The 22,794-nt window shown below is 31.7% G+C and overlaps 1 protein-coding gene across 1 annotated transcript in view; it reads left to right on the top strand.

Moving 5' to 3' along the window:
• LOC134715876 (uncharacterized) overlaps window positions 1–17,832 on the top strand; it is a 28,417-nt gene extending 10,585 nt beyond the window's left edge. Inside the window, exons 2-11 of the mRNA XM_063578404.1 lie at window positions 664–822; window positions 9,071–9,225; window positions 9,692–9,795; window positions 10,057–10,185; window positions 12,102–12,204; window positions 12,449–12,506; window positions 13,195–13,327; window positions 13,843–14,048; window positions 14,559–14,668; window positions 15,092–17,832. Coding sequence (XP_063434474.1) covers window positions 664–822; window positions 9,071–9,225; window positions 9,692–9,795; window positions 10,057–10,185; window positions 12,102–12,204; window positions 12,449–12,506; window positions 13,195–13,327; window positions 13,843–14,048; window positions 14,559–14,668; window positions 15,092–16,394 — 2,460 coding nt within the window. The 3' untranslated portion in view covers window positions 16,395–17,832. The remainder of the gene's footprint in view (window positions 1–663; window positions 823–9,070; window positions 9,226–9,691; window positions 9,796–10,056; window positions 10,186–12,101; window positions 12,205–12,448; window positions 12,507–13,194; window positions 13,328–13,842; window positions 14,049–14,558; window positions 14,669–15,091) is intronic.
• Window positions 17,833–22,794: the final 4,962 nt, after the last annotated feature.

The following is a 22,794-nucleotide window of genomic DNA, read 5'->3' as shown; positions in this document are numbered from 1 at the left end:
GACAAAATTGAGGAACAGTCTGTCCAACAAAATAACACTATCTTTAAACAATATCCTTAGAAGGAGCAAAGAGTACAGAGATGATTATTTATATTTTGACTTCTTCAATTTATTTCATATAACTATATTCTTGTAAATCATTAATACTCTGCATTCAATTTATTAAACATTCAACAAAAAGCATTATAATTCATATTCCATGTCATGATTTATGATTGATTGATTCAGATCACAAAAGCTCACTATAAAAAGAGTTACGCGCCCTTGAATTTTGCGCCTTAAAAAAATCCTGGGGAGAACACTGTCAAATTATTGTTATCATTCTGCCGACACTATTTCATCATGAAATACTGTCCATGTTGGTATACCAATTTCTACAGATATGAATGTAGATAAAAAATTATCCCTGGTCTTAGTCCCAAGCAGGAGAATTGGGCACAAATGTCAATGTATTTTGGAAATTCGACATTTCTTACTGGGTGTAGAGCTCATTTACTTCCTTTTTTATGGGAGTGTACTCACAAAGGTTTATGTTATGCGAGTGTACTCACAAAGGTTTATTGATTAATGATTCATCAAAGATCACTTGTTTAAATTAAAAGTACTCCGAAAGTCCAAATATCACCACTCTTTCTCACTTTGTGAAAATTTTTATATTTTCAGAAGTACAAATTTATTCGAGGACTTCAGCGCCAAGAGGTATACCAAAGGACTAAGCATTGGTTAAAGTCTTCGGCAGAATGTACATCACGTGCCATTGTATCATTAGAATTGTGTGACAGACCTGTCAAATCTACAAAACAGGCAGAAAAACTTGAAGGGGTTTGTATGTTCAATACACTTTATAGCTTCTATGTGTTTGATAGACATGATTATAGAGTAGAGAATGGAAAACATGAATCTTTGGATATAAATGGAGATAATTTTGAATTGCTATTTTTCCTGTAAATGAAATCTATAAAACATGTTAATTTCATTGGGTGTTTTCTTAAAGAAGTTAAGACTAATTGCATATTTATATGTAATTGCTTTAATACATGTAGTTAACATTTATATTAAAGGGAAACTTCGCAAAAAAATGAAAATTTTATATTATGTTTATTTGATATAAATAATCATAGATTTGTTAAAATTATTGTTCAATTCTTCTAGATGAGTGATTAAAATCAAAATCAAAATCCCACTATCACTTCTCGACTTATCGCCATCTTGACGGCATCTCCGATACAAATTGTCACGTGGTGAGTATATTTGAATAAAATATCTGAATACCACAAAGCGAAAAAACAAGCATGGCATATCGTATATTCAGTATCAAAATGACTTGTCAAGCGTACGGATGTTCAACTCGGAGTTCCCATGGCATTAGCTTACACACTTTCCCAGATCCTGCAAAAAAGAAAGAGTTGTACCAGACGTGGATGATTAACCTAAACCTAACACCAACCACCTTCACTCACAACAAGTTCAAGAAAGTGTGTGCAGACCATTTTGAAGCATCTTGTTTCGATGGAAATTTGATGGTAATTATGATTTTTCTCATGAATGTTTTTATTGCTATTTCTTTCCCAGCCTGGTTGAAAGATATTTTTCAGATAAATGTAGTTCATTGTTTTGACATTTATGCATTAGTAACAGATTTTGTTGTTTACAAGTAGTATTTTAGTAAACGGTTAAAAAGGTCACAGACAAAAAGTCACAACAAATTTGTTGATAATTTTTGAATATATACAAGAAAAAAATCTTCAAATATTATATTATTTATTATATTTATTCAATTTAAGTCTATGAACTTGTTTATAAGCCTTAAAATAATAGATATTTGATTTCAATCATGCAAGGGGGTATATATTTCTTGGCACAATGAAGCCATTAAGGGTACCTAGCCACTTCGGCATTTTGATTTTATAACAATCATGCGATGTCATTTATATCAATTTAATAAATTCTGTTTAAAACTTGCTTTAAAAATAATATTTCAGAACAAACCAAAAAAGAATTAATTAATTTATACGTTTACTCGTTTAAAGAAAAATAAACTCTAAACTGAATTATATATTATGTTTTGTTTTATGGCTTTCTGTCGAAAATTCACAAGTTCAATGAAGTATAATTTTTTATTAGGTGCAAAAAAAACGTATGTGTACATAAAAAAATAAAAAATACGTAAAACATTTAAAGGTTCATTTGCTTAAAATAATAATAAGACTTTATTTACATGTAGTATAATTACAGATGCTGTTTAACCCCTGATCCCCCCCCCCCCTTTCCCGTCTTTTCCATATTGCCCCATAGAAAAGGTTGAAAGGGTTATGGGTATATGGGAGCGTATGTCTTCCCCGATTCGTGTGGAAACGGAAACTTAATAGATCTTAACACCCCCTTGTTATGCCTTTTTATTTGTCTACTAGGTCAACCCAGTTGCGTGGTCCTACAAGTAAGGCTAAGCAGTTTCGGGATATAAAATGTTGACAGCTAGGCTAACGTAATTTGTAATGATTTATTGTCAATTGCAGGAGTAATTTTTCTTACTATATTTATGATAGGAATTCATCTAGTGGGTGGACACTAATTTGGAAGTTGTTAAAGCATATAATTATTCTAATGATTTTTTCGAAAATACTATGCAAAGAAAGTCTTTTATCTGTAATAGATTTTATTCATTTCGGGTACTTTACTCTAATATGAAAACCGACGATCTTTTGAATTATTGCCAGAGGTCGTGTAATAGTGTCACATTCAGGTATTCTAGATACTTCCTGCAGGCTAATAAACTGGTGACATTACACAATTCCTGACCCAGCTGTTTTACCCAGGTGTGCACAGGTAAAAGTGCCATCAAAAATATAGTCAGGTGTATTATACATCCTGTTAACAATGTATGCCCCTAATATGATTGAAATACACAAATCCGTCCAAATATGAAATTAAGAGTTAAAACCCCGAAACCACTCCATCTGGATCCGCCAATGCTTTTGTACACAATAACTTTCATTATGTTTTGTCAGATTGTTATATTTGCTGATCAAATGTTTAATTTAAGTTATGGTCTTGAGTTGTAATGAATAATTTAAGAAAAAGAAAACTTCATCATTTTACAACATGGTTTGGGGTAAATCCTAAAATCCTAGAGAATTTAACCGAAAATTATGGATGACTATCTTATACTTTCTTGTCCTATTACCGATATAAGCGGGCGCATTTACGAAATATTTTGCACTTAGGAAATTTGCGTTTACTTGTATGTGAAGAGACGAGCATGCGCAATTATGAAACGAAGATGATACTTAGTTGGTGGTTGTCTCTGGATACAATATTCGTTTGTCTTTCTGTACATGTACATTCAATAATTCAAATGAGTTGTCATTTTTTCAATATAAGATTTTCACAACACTAAAACACACCCGCGAAATCGGTGGGCATTTCCAGCTTTTAAGATGATTTATTGAAAAAAGATTTTATGTCAGGAGAAAAGGATATATCAAAAGCTTTCTTCCTTTTTGCCAAAGTCTGTTATTTGTTTCCTTTTCTGTTAAATTACATTATTTTCGAGTTTCTGACATGAGACTTACTCTTCCCCTTTGCTACAATGCATTTCTTGGTAAAAGTCAAATTATATTAAAAAATTTGCACCGCTTCAAACATGAAATAAATGTAACTGCTTATAGACCACAATCAGAGTGAATTAATTGTGGTCTGAAGCCTTCGCCCCGTTGTTCTATGAACATACATATATGTTATAAATAATATCACTGCTATTATTATATTTCGTATGTGACTTTTTGTCCTCCGATCTTGTTTCTGTGATACAGTCATTACAAAGGGATACCTACATTGTGCCTATTCCCATTTGTGCAAACCCGTTTTCATCCCATCATGCAGTATACTATGACTTTCCATACCATTTTTATACGACCGCAAATTTTGAAAAAAAATTTCAAAATTTTTTATAAATTTTTTATACGACCGCAAATTTTTTCAAAATTTTTCAAAATTTTCGTCGTATATTGCTATCACGTTGGCGTCGTCGTCGTCGTCCGAATACTTTTAGTTTTCGCACTCTAACTTTAGTAAAAGTGAATAGAAATCTATGAAATTTTAACACAAGGTTTATGACCATAAAAGGAAGGCTGGTATTGATTTTGGGAGTTTTGGTCCCAACATTTTAGGAATTAGGGGCCAAAAAGGGCCCAAATAAGCATTTTCTTGGTTTTCGCACTATAACTTTAGTTTAAGTTAATAGAAATCTATGAAATTTTGACACAATGTTTATGACCACAAAAGGAAGGTTAAATTGATTTTGGGAGTTTCGGTCCCAACAGTTTAGGAATTAGGGGCCAAAAAGGGACCCAAATAAGCATTTTTCTTGGTTTTCGCACCATAGCGTTAGTATAAGTAAATAGAAATCTATGAAATTTAAACACAAGGTTTATGACTATAAAAGGAAGGTTGGTATTGATTTTGGGAGTTTTGGTCCCAACAGTTAAGGAAAAAGGGGCCCAAAGGGTCCAAAATTAAACTTTGTTTGATTTCATCAAAATTGAATAATTGGGGTTCTTTAATATGCCGAATCTAACTGTGAATGTAGATTCTTAATTTTTGGTCCCGTTTTCAAATTGGTCTACATTAAGGTCCAAAGGGTCCAAAATTAAACTTAGTTTGATTTTAACAAAAATTAAAACCTTGGGGTTCTTTGATATGCTGAATCTAAAAATGTACTTAGATTTTTGATTATTGGCCCAGTTTTCAAGTTGGCCCAAATCGAGGTCCAAAATTAAACATTGTTTGATTTCATCAAAAATTGAATAATTGGGGTTCTTTGATATGCCAAATCTAACTGTGTATGTAAATTCTTAATTTTTGGTCCAGTTTTAAAATTGGTCTAAATTAAAGTGCAAAGGGTCCAAAATTTAACTAAGTTTGATTTTAACAAAAATTAAATTCTTGGGCCTCTTTGATATGCTGAATCTAAACATGTACTTAGATTTTTTATTATGGGCCCAGTTTTCAAGTTGGTCCAAATCAGGATCTAAAATTATTATATTAGTATTGTGCAATAGCAAGTCTTTTCAATTGCACAGTATTGTGCAATGGCAAGAAATATCTAATTTCACAATATTGTGAAATAGCAAATTTTTTTTTAATTAAGAGTTATCTTTCTTTGTCCAGTATAGTAAGCAAGAAATATCTGCAAGAATTTTTTTTAATTGGAGTTATCTTTCTTTGTCCAGAATCAACTTAAATCTTTGTTATATACAATATACAATGTATATTCACTTTTTACTACCAACTGATAAATTTAAATAATCTTTACCATTCAGTGATAACAAGCAGTTTTTTTTTACATCTTAATATTTTATGATGTATTTAAATGAGTAGTAATTGTTGCAAACTCCACTAGAATATTTTAATTGAAATTAGTTTTGGAATAAGGGAAAGGGGGATGTGATTAAAAAATTGGGTTCAATTTTTCTCATTTGAAATTTCATAAATAAAAAGAAAATTTCTTCAAACATTTTTTTGAGAGCAGTGGCGGATCCAGAGGGGGGGTTCCGGGGGTTCGCACCCCCCCTTTATTTTGGTCGATCAATGCATTTGTATCGGGACATATGTTTTGCACCCCCCCTTTGCCCTGGGATAGCACCCCCCCTTTGGAAAATTCCTGCATCCGCCCCTGGAGAGGATTAATATTCAACAGCATAGTGAATTGCTCTAAGAGAAAACAAAAATTTTAAATTCATTTGAATACATTCATTCTGTGTCAGAAACCTATGCTGTGTCAACTATTTAATCACAATCCAAATTTAGAGCGGAATCCAGCTTGAATGTTGTGTCCATACTTGCCCCAACCGTTCAGGGTTCAACCTCTGCGGTCGTATAAAGCTACGTCTGCGGAGCATCTGGTTTACGTAATTGTTTCGAGTGCTTAGACTGATAACAGCGACATAATCATGTGGCAGAAGTGAAAATATTGAGACAGAGTAACTAATGAATGACCTTTTCATATTTCAGGGCAGGTTAATAGGCTTCACACCTAGACATCGAAAACTGAAGTCAGATGCAGTACCAACACTGTTCGCATACAACCAAGGCTTAATAAAAATCATAATGTAACATGAATGAATATTATTGTGTATATTTGTTAAATTTAGTTATTTTGTTACTGATTGGGTAAAAAAAAAAAAAAACCTGTATGAAGTACTTCAAACTCTGTTGTCTATCCAAAACGTGTAAGCAGTATAGCAACCATAAACAATATAATTACAAACATTTAGATATAAAAAAAAGAATATGTGGTATGATTGCCAAAGAGATAACTCTCCACAAGAGACCAAATAACACAAAAATTAGGAGCTACAGGTCACCGTACGGCCTTCAACAATGAGATGCCTAGTCAGCTGAAAAAGACCAAGAAATCACAAATATGAAGAATTAAAAAATTCAACGAAAAATAACGGCCTAACCAATGAACAAAAAAAAGACCGAGTGGCATGTTCTCTAACAAACTTGTTGCAATGTGTAGTAGCATGATACATTTCCAATGTTCAGTTTCAAGGTCTTGTTTGTAAAAAGGCAGAAGGTACCAAAACGGGAAGTCATATTTAGTATTAAAAAACACACTGACAACGTCATAATAAAATATAACCAATAAACGATCAAAAGATAAAAAAAAAACAGATAACAAACAGATCATCGGAAACTGGTTTAGGTTGCCCAACAAGAACCCCACCAACATCTCGGGAGGATCTCGTGTCAAATGATATCAACACTCCGTGGTACTGTGGTATACCAAACCTTCATGTTAATATATACAACAAGCAACTCTATAAAATTAGACCTCAAAATTAAATAGTTCATAAATAGGTTTATTAATACACAAATAATGAAATGAATCTGAAACATTCTGTGAAAAATTGTATTGGTTAATCGTGAAAATGATTTTAGAACTATTCAGAGTCTGAAGTGTCACTTTCACATTCTTTGAATCCTTCGTATACCCCATCCAACGATAGAAACTCTTTTCTAATGACATTAACTACACAAGCCGGTAGGGTTATTCTGTGTTTCTTGCCAAGTGGTTGACCTTTCCTGACCCAACACACAAACTGACGATAAGCCATAAGCCTGCTTTGTCTGTTAGTAAATACGTCTGGAGCTCTCCCTCTATGGGGCTTGTATTTCAGGAAACTTATGTAGCTTGTTTCAAGAACAACGGGGTTTAGACAAACTATTCTAAAATCTGTATTGTCAGTGGCACATTCACCCAAATTCATTTTTCTTCTAATAGCCTAAATTTGTGGCAGCAGAAACACTCCGCCGGCAATGGCATGACTATACAGTTTTTACATGAACACCAATTGGTGTCAAACTTGCGAGGATTATTTATAATATCCTGTTGTCTAGAAGTTTCTTCAGCTTCAATTTGTTGGAGTTCTTCTGCAGTGTACTCTGGTTCTAATATGTACCCAAATTGACCACACTTGTCAAAATTTGTCTCACTTTGGGAGCTGGATACATCAGAACTTTCACTCTCTGAACTAGACATTTTAGCTTATAGTATAGATTTATTAAAAAGGCTTATATATCAAACTTTTTCTTTTTACAAAAACAACCACGCTCCAATCATTAGAAAACAAGGAATTGAGAAAAAGTTAATTGATTAAGTTAATTCGACGTCTTTTGATCTTGGCTAAATATTAGGTAGAAGTTAAAAGTTAGATTAGCTTGTGTATTTATAACAATGGTGATTCCATTATTGGAATTGCATATACTTGTTTATGTATTGCCATAGCATATTATTTATGCTTTCGCAAATAAAAAAAATAAAAATATTCATTCATTCATTAATTGAATTCCAGGTTATCCAAACAAATCTCTGGGTATTCATGTTAGATTTTGAAGGCCTCGGGGTTTAAACCATACACTGATTGAAATAAAATAGAAAGCTCATTGCAAAATTTAATCACAAAGAATTAAAAAAAAATCGTTCTTATTCAATTCCGTTCCAATAAGACAAAGTTGACCTTTCAATTTTCTGTCAACATTTTTGATATTCTCGTTCAAATAGCTGAAGAATTAGTACGCGGTGAGAATTAAATTATTTTGATAAGGATGTTTCTTCCTGAATATTTCGCTTTGAACGACCCAATTATATAACTGCAGTTGGTAAATACTATCTTTTTCAAAAATTCAAGGTCACCGATTCTTATTTTTTTTTTTTAATTCATTTACTCGTGTTTATAAGGACATCATTATTTATAACTTTATTCAATTAAATTAATTAAGTATTTCTTATTTTTTAACCAGAAATATTCAGCGTTAATAATATATTTAATTAAACTGAGCTCATGAAAAATATTCAGATTCCCCCGTTTATCATTCATACGAAATGTTGTTCACACCTAGAAAAGTGAACCGTGACGGCTTAAATTCACCAAGTAAAGATCAAAAGATACAAAATGTCAATCTTTTAATTTACTTGAATTTAACCACGCATTCAACAGGTAGTAACTTTATGTATGTGTCAAAGTACAATACACATTGTATTTGCGGGCCGTATTTGCACACTATGTAAATGTACTAGCAACACATATTTACTAGACTGACGTAAAAGGTAAAAAGTACAAACATGCGTTTTTAAAACACTTTCAGTTATATATGTTTGTTCAAAATATTCGTCGGAAAAAAATTCATAAAAAAATATTTTATACGATTTTACGATATCACTATAATCATTACAGAAAATATTAAAATATAAATTTGACATTCTGATTTCAAGATGAGCGCTGTTCCATCTTTATTATTAGTTGGTTAATGGCTACACCAAACGTCGTCGATGCGCTTTAAATAGAGTTATAAGATGATTAACGATTAAGATTTAAAATGAGATTATTTTCACTCCCGTCATGCTTAAAGACTTAAACTACGTCACATAAGTCAGGAAGTTTGAAGAAATAAAATTAATAATTCTTAATTTTCTCCTTTATTAGATTTCATATCAAAATAAAACTTGGTGAATATGTTTTTTATGGTATTATGAACATTAGATTATTTTGACTTAAAATTTTAGATTGGAGCTGAAATAAAGAAGAAACTAGAGAAAATAAAAGACGATGATTTTGTGAGTGAGGACCCCCCAGTTAGAGGGAGATTTGTATCATCAGCTGGGGCTATTATAATGGCTTTGTTAGAAGCTACAGAACTAGCCTATGCTGAAGGACACAGGTTTGGTTATTTTTAATTTTGTAAACAGATCTCTTCTAAATTAAAGATGATATTTGTTTTAAACATTAGTCATGAATAATTCAGTACCATTATGATAAAAAAAAAAATACTGATAAGAGCTGCATATAGATATATGAATATTTTATAAAAGTACATGTATTGTCTTTTAGATATTTATGAGGCCCTCACAAAAAAAAATATAATTGTAAAGATGTTCTGGTATAGATGTGCTATTTTTCTACATTTATAGATCTACAAGAACATGTTTTCCAAGAGCCCAAAATAGTACTGGAGTGTTCTCTAAGGTAGCACTAAGAGATAATTTAGATCAACTTTGCATTTGTTCAACTCTTGCATATGTTCAGTGCAATTGCACACACATACATAAACTGTTAAATATATATGGCATGCTGGTAGAGCTATGCAGAAAATATCTTATTATCTGCACTGTAAGTTTTAATTTCAGTAAGGATAGCTCAGTTCTAGTCCCTGAAGATGTAGTTAAGACTAAAGCTAAAGAAATGTGTGATGAACAGTTATTAGATCTGGAGGATGAAGACACAACTTTATGTATGTCATAAACAAATATTAATGTAAAGTTTCCTTACAAAATGTACAAATATGTACATTTGCAAAGGAAAGATGTTTACAAAACAAAATTAAGGGTAAAGAAATTTTAGAATAAGAAATTAACTTATAGCAAAGCTTATGAAATTTATGTACTTTTTCACTTTTTAAAGGAACAGGATTTAGATTTTCTTATATCCTAGGTTGAAAAGATAAAGTGATTATTGTGCATAAAGAGTTCAAAGTTTAAATATATCGTTATAGGTATATGTCCAGCATGGTGGCGTGTTGAAATACTCATCAAAAGAGATTTGGTCAAGAGGAGAATTTTTAACAAAGTGCCAGTCTATGTTTTGTTGCCATCAGGAACTGAAGAGGCTTTAAAATTAAGAGGTACAATATCTTTTTACATTTTGCCTTTTGTCTGATAGTCACTGACATGTTTCAGAGAGAAACAGTTTTAGATCAAAATACTCCCTCATATTTTGTGAACAACAAAATTAGACGCCTAAAAATAATTCCTCTGTAATGAATAACTATTTAAAAAATAAGCATTTCTTTTCAGGTTTTTTTTTGGTAAATTTTTAAGAAATTTTATTTATAATGGGAGATAACTCAGATACTGTGAAAGTACTTTTATTCGTGGGGTACCAATTTTCGTGGTTTTCGTGGATGACTTTATCCACGAATTTAAGTGTCCAACGAAATAAAACAACCAATGAGCAAATCAAGACATGGGGAGATCCCCATCGATAGGGTTGAATACTGATATGATCTAGAGAATATATTGAATAACGTCAAATCTAAGAATTCTTTAATAGCAGTCATAGAACTACAACCGCATGCATGATTATACCCATTTAATCTTTAATACCTAAACTGTACAACTTTTGATCTTTTAATTATCTCACAAATATTTTTGATCGATGAAAGTCAGATTTCCAGTATTGATATGCTAGTATGATAAAGTGTTCATTTTATATCCTCGTAGTTTTCGTACATATGGGAAATTATAATTTCATGCTGGGTTTGATTTTGATCAGAATTATTTGACAATTCAAGATACGTTAATAGTATTTGTTTATGTTACTGTTTTCTTTAGGTGACATGTTTATGGCCTAATTAAAACCTTCAATGGTCTTTAATCCGTTGATCACTTTATCATGAGTTATTAGTGTTATCACTACGATTTACACGATCAATGTTTACTTTGCAATTTCCTCAATCCAGACTATTTGTAACCTGTCTTTAATTTTAATTTTTTTAATTTTTAGAAAACTAAAATCCACGAATTTAAAAACCCACGAACATGTAAACTTTCCTCAAACCACGAAAATTGATACCCACGAATTAAAGTACTTTCACAGTAATTTGATTGTACAAAATGTGATTTTAATATATGATTGTACTTTCTTTAATGCTGAAAGGCTGAAATTTTTGCCTGCAGATATTTGTAAAGTTAAAAATACTATGAGTTTCTCTAATTTAATGAACAGCCAAGATAAATTTGTTCTTGTTGGCTTAGCCAAGTTCTGTAAAATTGTAATATCACTTTACAAATGATATTTACCTTCCCATTTATTCATGCATTTGTAAATATGTTTGTTATATTGTTGTACTATCATGCCTCTTGTAAGGCCTTTAGTGAAATAAATTGTTTCAATGTTTCAATGTAAATTTATAAGTTGTGTTAAGCAGTAAAGAATTATCATGTAGCTAGAATATCAGGAAATCTTTTTTAGTGTAGGAATAATAAAGATCATGATGACTTTCAAAATAAAAAAATATGGACAAAGAAGGACATATAACTGATTCCATGTGAAAAATAAAAGACAGTTAATTGTGCTTCAAATTATTTGAATAATTTAATAACAAGAATGACAGCACTGTATGATCTTTTACACTAAGTGTTAAGTCCACGAGCTACTATTTATTATGCTTATGATAATACTGCATCTTTTAATTTTGTCAATTAGCCATGCTTTTGTTTCATAGCTTTGTAAGAACCTCTTTGTAGGTGAAAATTCATCTGCCATGATCCCAATTGTTACAATTCTGACATGCAGACAGAGGATTACAACTCAGAAGTTCAAAACCAGTTAAAAAATGTGCATGATTGCAATGCTCAATAACCAAAGAAACAACAATTAGATTGGCTTATTATTGTGATCATGAGAAACAATGACTTTGAATTGATGATAAAGATTGTCTCCCTTACTCCCTTAATATACATTGTGGTTATGTGCCCACTAATATTACATCCTTGGTTCAATTTTTCTATTACTCTTCACTTGTGACCTTTATTCCAGAAAGAAGTGGAAGGTTACCAGTTAGTGGTAGTCATGTGATACCCTGGTCCACTATTCCTGATAACAATGATGTCCTCTATACTAACTACGATGGATCAGATGGGTAAGTATAACATCAAAAGTAAAGAAGCCATTTTCTCTCTTTTTTAATGAATGTTAATTTAAAAATGTACTTTTTAGCATTATATTTTACAGTATTATTTCACATTGAAACACAGAGAATATGATGTAAAAAATAAAATTGAAATTACAAAATATTCCAAGAAAATTATCCGAAAAAAAGGTATTTTTGGCAGAGGAGAGGAAAAAACATTATGATACTAGTGTCAGCAAACTTTATATTTCAGTGTAGTTCTATTGGTTGATATATCTGAGATGGGAGGAGACAGAGTTGGTCTAGGAGATGTAAGTATATATAACTGGTATTGTAAGTTCTAACATGTTAAGTTCCACTTATAGTATGATTTAAAGTTGCTCAGTCAATTTCCTTGTGATAGCTTTTATCAATAAATTAATTTTTACTGAAAATCTTTTTGCTAGAAAAACACTTTTGATTTTAATATCTCAAGGTCTAAATTTAAGCTTACAGCAGCTATTAAAAACTAAGCTTTAAGAAAAAAGTTGTCTCTTAGTAAAATCTTTTCTTTTATTCATCCAATATAATCCAATAAGAATGGTCAATATAAAAATGAAGATGTTGTATGATTGCAAATGAGACAACTATCCACAAAAGACCAAAATGACACAGACATTAACAACTAAAGGTCACTGTACGGCCTTCAAGAATGAGCAAAGCCCATACCGCATAGTCAGCTATAAAAGGCCCCGATGCATGTTTAAAAAAGAAATTGATAACAGTTTACTGGGTTACATATCAAGGTTACAGTATGGCATTCATCAAATTTTAATTTACTCCTTGAATATATCTTTGCTAACTTTTAATTTATATTATTTATGTTTAAAAATTCCAAACTTTGAAATCATTGATACCTGAATGGTTTGAGATTCATGCTGAAAACATTGTGGAAAAATAAACAGTACTATATAGATCTGATAATTCTTACATAGCTTAAAGTATGTGTTGCAATTTTAGCTTTGTAGAATGATAGAAGGTGTTAACATTAAGTACAAGACGAGAAAACTTCTTGTTGGAGACTACAGTTGGGTCTGGAACTGTGATGGAACAGAAAGAATTCTACCATTTCTTGTTGAAAGGAAAAGAGCAGGTGATCTTTAAACATATTTTTCAGACAGACTTACTTGACTTAAGCAACAAAATTAAAATTATGAAAAGCAAAAAAAATAAGAAAAAAGCATGCTGTCAACATGCAAATTTGTGTGTCAACTCCTTGTTTTAAATATCTCAGATGCGACTTTTTTTTATATAATAATGTGTATAACAATGCATGTAGAGGATAATATCAACCGCAATTAAGTTGAGGAAACTTGGAGCACATGGTTGGACAAACTTAATATTCTAGTCGGGTATTTCAATTGAAATAACTAAATTGGTATAAAAAAAATTCTTATATCTTCTTCCATTAACTTCTTGTTTACCAAATACTTCTAACAGGGGAATAGTTACACAGTTCAACTTGTTTAGAATGGTCCTGATAATTTTAAATATTTGGTCCATGCTTAATGAAAATAGTTTTGCAATGTCTTGTTTATTGTATCACTGTACAAACACACTATGGAATTTATCAAGGATATAACATTATTGATTTCCTGATATTTATAGATGATGTTGCCAGGACTTTGAAGGAAGGGAGATTTTGGACACAGGTAACTAAAATGGTGGCGTGGAAACAGCAGTTCACAGCACAAGGACTACAATGTCAGTTACAGTATATTGTGGAAGGGGAACCAGAACAGTATATGGTCAAATGTATGGATGGTTGTCAAGGTGTTGGGATGTGTGGTAACCCTACAGTTATTCAGGTCAAGGTGAGTCAAAGGTCAAACACTTGGGTGATTATCTAGGTGTTGGGATATGTGGTAGTTCTACAGTTATTCAGGTCATGATGAGCTTAAGGTAAAATGAATGGATTGCTGTCTGGTATGTGTATGATAAGTTTACAGCTTTACAGGTCATGTAACAAAAGGTTAAAAATACAGATTGCTTTCAGGAAACACATGAAGATTCATAAACTGCCTATCAGAATTATAGATCGTAATGAGACAAAGGTCAAATGAATGAATTGTTGTCCTGTTTCAGAATGTATTCCTTTAGATTTTAAGCATATTGTTGGGAGTCAAATTTATGACCGGTTGTCACAGTGTAGTGATTTATGGTCTCATACAATAACACATGTCATCGGAGTACTTTTAAAATGTTTGTACTATTATAGATCCAGGGTTATATGATAATTTTACATTTATGCAAATTATGCAAATTTTTTATATCAATGATGGAGTTATTAATTGAGAGAATCTAAGATATATTTTATATTGTAGAATGCACTGAAAGATTTGAGGTCCCATCCAGATTTGAATGTACAACAAACAGAGAATTTACAAGATACTGTCATCATGTTGGCATCAATTACAATAGAACTTCAACAGAGGTATTTATCTATTTCCTCCGCTAGATTTTCCTGTTATAAAATTTATTCACTAGGTGATAAGATTACAGAAAGGATATCTTTTGGGTATACATAGAAGAGTAGGACAAGGTACCAAATTTGATTAAAACAACCATTATTCTAGACTGTGGAACTTGAAATCAGAAATTATCAAAAAAGGATGAACAATAAACAGAAACGTTTTACAATTAATAGAGAAGCTAGATATGTGCATGCAAGATGAGTGATGCACACTCAGTTGTGGTTTTATAATTCATAGTTAGCAACTATGATTGCAAATATACGGTGACCTATAGTTGTTAATGTATGTCATTTTGGTTTCTTGTGGAGTAGTTGTCTCATTGGCAATCATACCACATCTTCTTTTTTATATACAGTTATATTTTAAAATATTGTCATTAACAGAGTGAAAAAGGGTGATTTTGATGAAATGGTTGTAAAAGAATTAAACAGTAAAGAAGGAGGGAAGAAGAAAGAAGAATTTTATATTATTGACAGTGATAATGAAGATGATGTTGCTATTATTGATGACAAGCATGATAGTAATCATCCTGGGAGGTTTGATTCTCAGGATGTTTTCATAGAAGAAACTGTAGAAACTTCCCTGTCATATAAGAGGTCAAATTTTGAAAAGAATAGGGACAAACAATCAAATACTGGTGCTGCTCGGGAAACCAATCTCCCAAAAGATTCATTATGTATGGAAAACTTGACACAAATTCAGCTGTCTCCAGATGCCAAAAAATCAACAGGATTTTCTGGTGAAACAAACACTTATTCAAAATCAGATATACCTCAGAAAGAAAGGGAAAGGTCAGCTGTGCCTTTTGAAGAGTTTCCACTTGAGCCTTTTGTGCAGTATCACTGTTCTAAAGGAATACAGGCCACACCTCCAAAACGGAGAAATACACCATCAAAATATCATGTACCTGGGGCTTATAAGCCAAAGATGAACTACATTGATGACAGTGTATTTGATAATAACAATTCAGGGTTAAATAATGCAACTGTGAATAATACTAAATATCAGAGAAAAACTGAGGACAATAAAACAACAGACAGTTGGTTGGATGTGAAAAACAAGACTTTAAAACACAAACTGGATAACACTGATACAAAAACTGAAAGTGTTGGTAAGAAATACTGTCCACGTACCAAGGTATTTAAATTGAAGTCAGTTTCAACTGCCAGTGAAAGCGAGTCAATAGAAAATCCAATTAGTTGGTCAGATGAGGAACAGCCATCAACATCAGCTTTCACACCCAAATCCAACCCTTACAGAAGAACAGTCAGAAAAACAAGCATAGACAGTGCAATATCTAGTGAAGAGAAGGCTGCTACTAGTAAACAAATAGACAACTTTATTAAAACTGTTAAAACAAAAAACAGAAGAAAATTTGACAGTGCTTTGTCAGACTCCGACAGTGATGATTTACCTGATCTTAATTTCAATAGCACGTCTCCTGTGCATTCTGCATATCAACAATCCCATTTATCAGAGACATATTCAAAAGGGCCAAGGATAAAAGTTACTGGGACAAAACACAAATATGTTTCCTTGACAACAGAACAAAAACAAAGTGTACAGACAGTGAAATGTATTTTACCACAGCTATCAGAGGATGAGGTTAAAGTAGCCTTAGAGAGACATTCATGGAATGTAGATCTTACTGTAGCAGAACTGTTAGATACAGTCATTGTTTTATAGAAGTACCTGAGAAATAAAAATTACAGTATGATCCATGGCCAAAAGTAAATTTTGGATGTGTACCCACATATCTTTATGGAAATTTTAAATGGTTGTATTTTTTAAGCCATCATGTGCAATTCAAACCCATGATCTTTGACTTTTTGAAATATATGTAGTTGCTAAATGATTATAATTTTAGAAAGCTCATCTTTGAATTATTAGCTCACCTGACCTGAAAGGTCAAGTGAGCTTTTCTCATCACTTGGCGTCCGTCGTCTGTAAACTTTTACAAAAATCTTCTCTGAAACTACAGGGCCAAATTTAACCATACTTGGTCATAATCATCCTTGGGGTATCTAGTTTAAAAATGTGTCTGGTGAACTGATCATCCAACCAAGATGGCCGCCATGGCTAAAAATAGAACATAGGGGTAAAATACAGTTTTTTGGCTTATAACTCAAAAACCAAAGCATTTAGAGCAAATTTGACGAAGGGTAAAACTGTTGTTCAGGTCAAAATCTATCTGCCCTGAAATTTTCAGATGAATCTGTCGACTCCTTGTTGGGTTGCTGCCCCTGAATTGGTTATTTTAAGGAAATTTTGCAGTTTTTGGTTATTATCTTGAATACTATTATAGATAGAGATAAACTGTAAAAGCAATAATGTTCAGCAAAGAAAGACCTACAAATAAGTCAACATGACCAAAATTGTCAGTTGACCCCTTAAGGAGTTATTGCCCTTTATAGTCAATTTTTAACCACTTTTTGTCAATTTTTGTAACTTGTACAAAAATCTTCTTCTCTGAAACTACATGACCAAATTTAAACAAACTTGGCCACAATTATCATTGTAGTATATAGTTTTAAAAATGTGTCCGATGACCCCGCCTCCCAAACAAAATGGCCGACATGGCTAAAATTAGAACATAGTGATAAAATGCAGTTTTTGATTTATATCTTTGAAACTAAGACATTTAGGGTAAATCTTTCAAGATGTAAATGTCCATCAGAATAAGATCTATTCCCTCACAAATTTTCAGATGGATCTGACAACTTGTTGTTGGGTTGCTGCCCTAAAATTGGTAATTTTAAGGAAATTTTGCAGTTTTTGGTTATTATCTTGAATACTATTATAGATAGAGATAAACTGTAAACAGCAATAATGTTCAGCAAAATAAGATTTACAAATAAGTCAACATGATCAAAATTGTTAGAGGACCCATTAAGGAGTTATTTCCCTTTTAAATCAATATTGAACAACTTTTCGTCATTTTTGTAACTTGTACAAAAATTTCTTTTCTAAAACTATGGGCCATTATAACCAAACTTGGCCAAAATCATAACTAGGGTATCTATTAAAAAAAAGTGTCTAATGAGCCAACCTACCAACCAAGATGACCGACATCAGTAAATACAGTAACAGGTGAGCGACACAGGCTCTTGAGAGCCTCTAGTTTTTTTTCCCGTACAAAGCTTAAGCTTACAACAACAAATTCTGAAGTGGTTTTTTTAACTGGATTATCGTGAAAACTATTTGATAAGATGTTGTATCTAGAATAGTAGGTTGCAGAATTAACAGATTGCACTGACAGTGTTTGTAGTATACTTATCAATTTAAGACCCTTAAAAATTACAAATTTAAATAAAAATGGTGCAAGTTTCTTCTATAGAATTTAGATGAATATCTCATATGTTATCACTTAATTAATAATAGCCTGCATCAATGATTGACTTTAAATGTATTGAAAATGGAAAATTTTATTTCCTGATGTTGTAATTATATGATAAAAGTATGGACAAAATTCAAAGGCATGAAATGAAAAAAAGATGTGGCTTTAAGCCATTGCAGGATGCCAATATAAGATGTATGTATTATTTTTTAAGAACCTAATTTCTAACTATCTGTCACTAGTGTGCATGTAGAATACTGCCAATGGGGTTGGGTATTAATACTGCAGTTAAAAATCTATTATTTGTTTTATGCTTTGGAGTATTTGTCTCCCATTCTAGTGTTCTATTGCACACCATCTTGAAAACAACTTGTAAAACAAATATTTTTAAGAATGTCAAACTTATAAAGAATGTCATCCAATTTTTTTAATCAATATTTTCTTATGTTCATATGCATGTATTGGTATTATTATTATTTTTAAGAGAAAGAATATGATTTACCATGCCTCCATTTAATGACAGCTGGATATATTTTATTTTTTTCATTGTAAAGAAATTTTGTTTTTGTTTTCATTTGTTTGTCTGAAATCTAAACAGTATTATATTCTAGTCAATTATTTTTGAAAAAGAAAAAATTAAAAGTATATCACCCTATGTAATGGTGTTTTATTTGGTTGTATGTTGACCTGTAAAAATGATTGGAAAATATAATGGATGGAGGGAACTTTGAACAGCAAAAATCATCAGAAAGATAAGATCTATAGTCGACGTCACGTAAAATTGGCACAATGATTTTTGTCAAAATTTTATTAAATATCAGCCGTATTCACTTGAGATGATGTTTTTCAATTAGCGGGAGAAAATCCAGTCCAAATATCCACTACTGTCCTACCTTTTGTGGTGTTTGCACTATTATCCTGACCTTCACATTTTTAATTTTTTACATTGTAAAACCGCCATCTTGGTTTCTATGAGGATCCCCGATTTACATTACATTCGTTACTCTCCGGTAATATCATATATTTTCATTGATGATACAATTTCCCGTGTTTTTTGCATAGAGATGTTGAAAAGCTCTGAGAGACAAGAGTAAATAGACAGCACTTCGAACCCCACAGCAACACTTCCGGTAATAACAATGTCAGATTCTACCATACAAAATAATCTTGGATTATGTGAAAGTCAGGATTATACAGTGCAAGCACAATAAAGGTAGGACAGTGATGATTTTTAGAATGATATTTGATTCCGCTAAATGAAAAAGTAATCTTGAATGAATGCGGCTGTTAGTTAAAAAAAAATCAACCAAAAACATTGTGCCAATTTTATGTGATGGCGACTATACACATGATTAGAAGAGCCCATATTGAAGTTATTGCCTTTTAATGACAATTTTTACCATTTTTTGTGATTTTACTTATTATCTTGAAAACTATAATAGATAGAAAGACACTTTTTAAAATACAAATAACCACATGTAGCCAAAATCACCAGTTGGCCCCTCAAGTTTTTGCTCTTAAATGAGGATTTTGCCATTTAAGGTTCAAAATGAGGTTTATTTATTCAAATATTGTAAGCAAAAGGTAAACTTATGTTTGGTGTATGGAATCATTTGCAATGTTTAGTTTATGTGATATCTGTAGTAAAAAGACTTCTCATTTCATCTATAGATTAATATACATGTCAGTATAACAAGTTTTACTTGACCTTGACCTCATTCATGAATATCTTAAAATCTCAGTTAAATAGATATAGGAAAATGTGGTTTGCATGCCAATCTGACCACTCTCCATCCAAGTCACAATTTATAAAAGTAAACCATTAATGGTCATTATATGGTCTTCAACACGAAGCCTTAGATCACACTGAACAGCAAGCTACGAGGGCCAAAAAAAAATTACTATTGTAAAACCATACAAATGGGAAAACTATATAAAAACAAGAATGTGTCCATAGTACATGGATGCCCCACTCACACTATCATTAATTATGTTTAGTGGATAATGAAATTGGGTCAAAACTCTAATTTGGCCTTAAAATTAGAAAGATCAAATCATGGGGCACATGTGTACTAAGTTTCAAGTTGATTAGACTTCAACTTCATCAAAAACTTCCTTGACCAAAAACTTTAACCTAAAACTTGCATTATCATTTTCTATGTTTAATGGACCATGAAATTGGGGTCAAACCTCTTAATTGGCATTAAAATTAGAAAGATCATATCACAGGGCACATGTGTACTAAGTTTCAAATTGATTGGACTTCAACTTCATCAACAAATACCTTGACAAAAAACTTAATCCTGAAACTTGCACTATCATTTTCTATGTTCAATGGACCGTGAAATTGGGGTAAAAACTCTAATATGGCATTAAAATTAGAAATATCTTATCACAGGGCACATGTGTACTAAGTTTCAAGTTGATTGGACTTCAACTTCATCAAAAACTACCTTAACCAAAAACATTAACCTGAAGTGGGATGAAGGAATGAACAGACATACAGACCAGAAAACATAATGCCCCTTTACTATCGTCTAAAAACTAGATACAAGTATCACTTATGACCAACATAAATAAAGTTTACATTGTCTTTGACCACACTTTCATGGTTTAGTGAATGCTTGGAAAAAATTCAGTTTTTTGAAAGGTGAAATACTCTCTTATTATCAATAATAGAATAACTATATTTAGTGTATGGGTTTCTTGCAAATAAAATTGAGAATGGAAATGGGGAATGTGTCAAAGAGACAACAACGTGCCCATAGAGAAGGTCACCAAAGTCTACATGACTGTCATTTGACTTAGAACTCATTCTGTTGATCAGTGATTAATTAATTAAGCTTAGAATGACATGGTAAAGTCTTTATCTCAGATACAATAAGCAGTAGTTCATCTATATTTGGTGTTTAGAATCATTGTACATGTCCAACTGAGAGGTTACATCAGACCTTGGCTTAAATTTCATGGACATTGTTCATTTTTTTATTGTTTGTCCTTTTATCAGATACTATTAGCAATAGGTGAATATTTAGTGGACTGTATTGTATTGTAAGGTCCTTTGTCTGCCTGGCAGGTTTTATATGACCATGACCTAATTTTCATGGTATATTCATCAAATATTGTGTTTGTGGTTTGATCTGTCACTCAAGTGATTGGGTTATTACATTTGGTGTATGGAATAATTGTTAGGTGTACCTGTCTGTCTGGCATGGCTCATCTGACAGTGGCTTCATTTTCATGGACCAATGATAGCGTTCAGTGTATGTAATTTTGTTATACTTGTAGAAAGACATCCAAATTACAGACTTTCTACATGAATTCAAACATAGATAAAACAGGAGAAACATATCAGCCTGCACCCTCTTGTTATTTTTATGTCATTCTCAAGTTACTGTTAACTGTTATAGGTCAACTATATTTAGTATGATTCACCTGAACTTGCCTGCATTAAATTTCTCATAGATTGATATTCAAATTTTGTGAAAGCTGTTTTATAAGATCTCGATCTTTCCATAAAAATTAATTCATAATGAGGACAACAGACAAGACTGAGAGAGTTTCAGGGGAAATAATTCATATCTGTTTTATAAGATCTTTCCATATAAATTAATTCATAATGAGTACAACAGACAAGACAGATTTTCAGGGGAGATAATTCATATCTGTTTTATAAGATCTTTCATATTAATGAGTACAACAGACAAGACAGAGAGTTTCAGGGTAGATAATTCATATCTGTTTTAAATAGTGTTGTCAAATCGTACACTTTTGTCTAACCGGTTACTCGGATAATCGTTCGACCGATTAACCGGTTAACCGGTAATTTAAGTTGGTGTTTGAAAGCCTACTCAATAGAACCCTACACATAGATATAAGATGTGGTATGAGTGTCAATTTGACAACCTTTCATCCAAGTCATAAATACGCTTTTAGAATTAAAGTTTTTCCTTTAGCATTATAAGGCTTGTCTTTGAGGATTCCTGGCGAAGTTTGACTTTTAATAATCAAATACACCGTATCAACTATAGCGTTTGTACCAACTGCAGATTAAAAAATCAAAAAAAATTCTTAATCTCGTAGAATTGAATATGTCAAATGTCTGAAACCGATTATTCTTTCCTTTTCTCTTGTTGTCTCCGAAAATCATGGGGTGTGTTTCAATTTGAAATGATTAATTATAAAAAAGAAGATGTGGTATGATTGCCAATGAGACAATTCTTCACAAGAGACAAAAACGACGCAGAAATTAACAACTATAGGTGCATGCATATTGTACATGCTGTACGACCTGTTTCTTCACTGTGTTTGCTTTTTTCTTTAAGCATGTTACTCGTACTTTCACGTATACATTGAGTACATTCACATTGGTTTGCATTTCACATTTTTTTTAATTCAAAGTAAGACTAACCCTTGCACTACGGAGGTTGCACATTCAAATGTAGGTTTACACAATATTAGATCGAAAACGAAATAATGAAGTAATTAGTAAAATTAAATCTTATTACTGATTTAAAGTTACTGTTAAAAAAACATGTTTACTAATTATGTTTCTTACAGATCCTGCCCAGAACTCTAATTAATTTTATGTTTTCAGGATTAACAATAGCAATCAATCTACTGGACAATTGATCTGTCAAACTAATTACCACGACGACAATTTTTAAATAAAACATAACTATTTAATGATTTTGATTTTCAACACAAATTTTTATCAAATCTATCGAAATTGGAAAAAAGTCCGGTTAA

This window comes from Mytilus trossulus, chromosome 4 (assembly GCF_036588685.1).
Source record: "Mytilus trossulus isolate FHL-02 chromosome 4, PNRI_Mtr1.1.1.hap1, whole genome shotgun sequence".
Taxonomy (NCBI): domain Eukaryota; kingdom Metazoa; phylum Mollusca; class Bivalvia; order Mytilida; family Mytilidae; genus Mytilus; species Mytilus trossulus.
The sequence above is the reverse complement of the archived record's forward strand: the minus strand, read 5'-3'. Positions and strand labels throughout refer to the sequence as shown.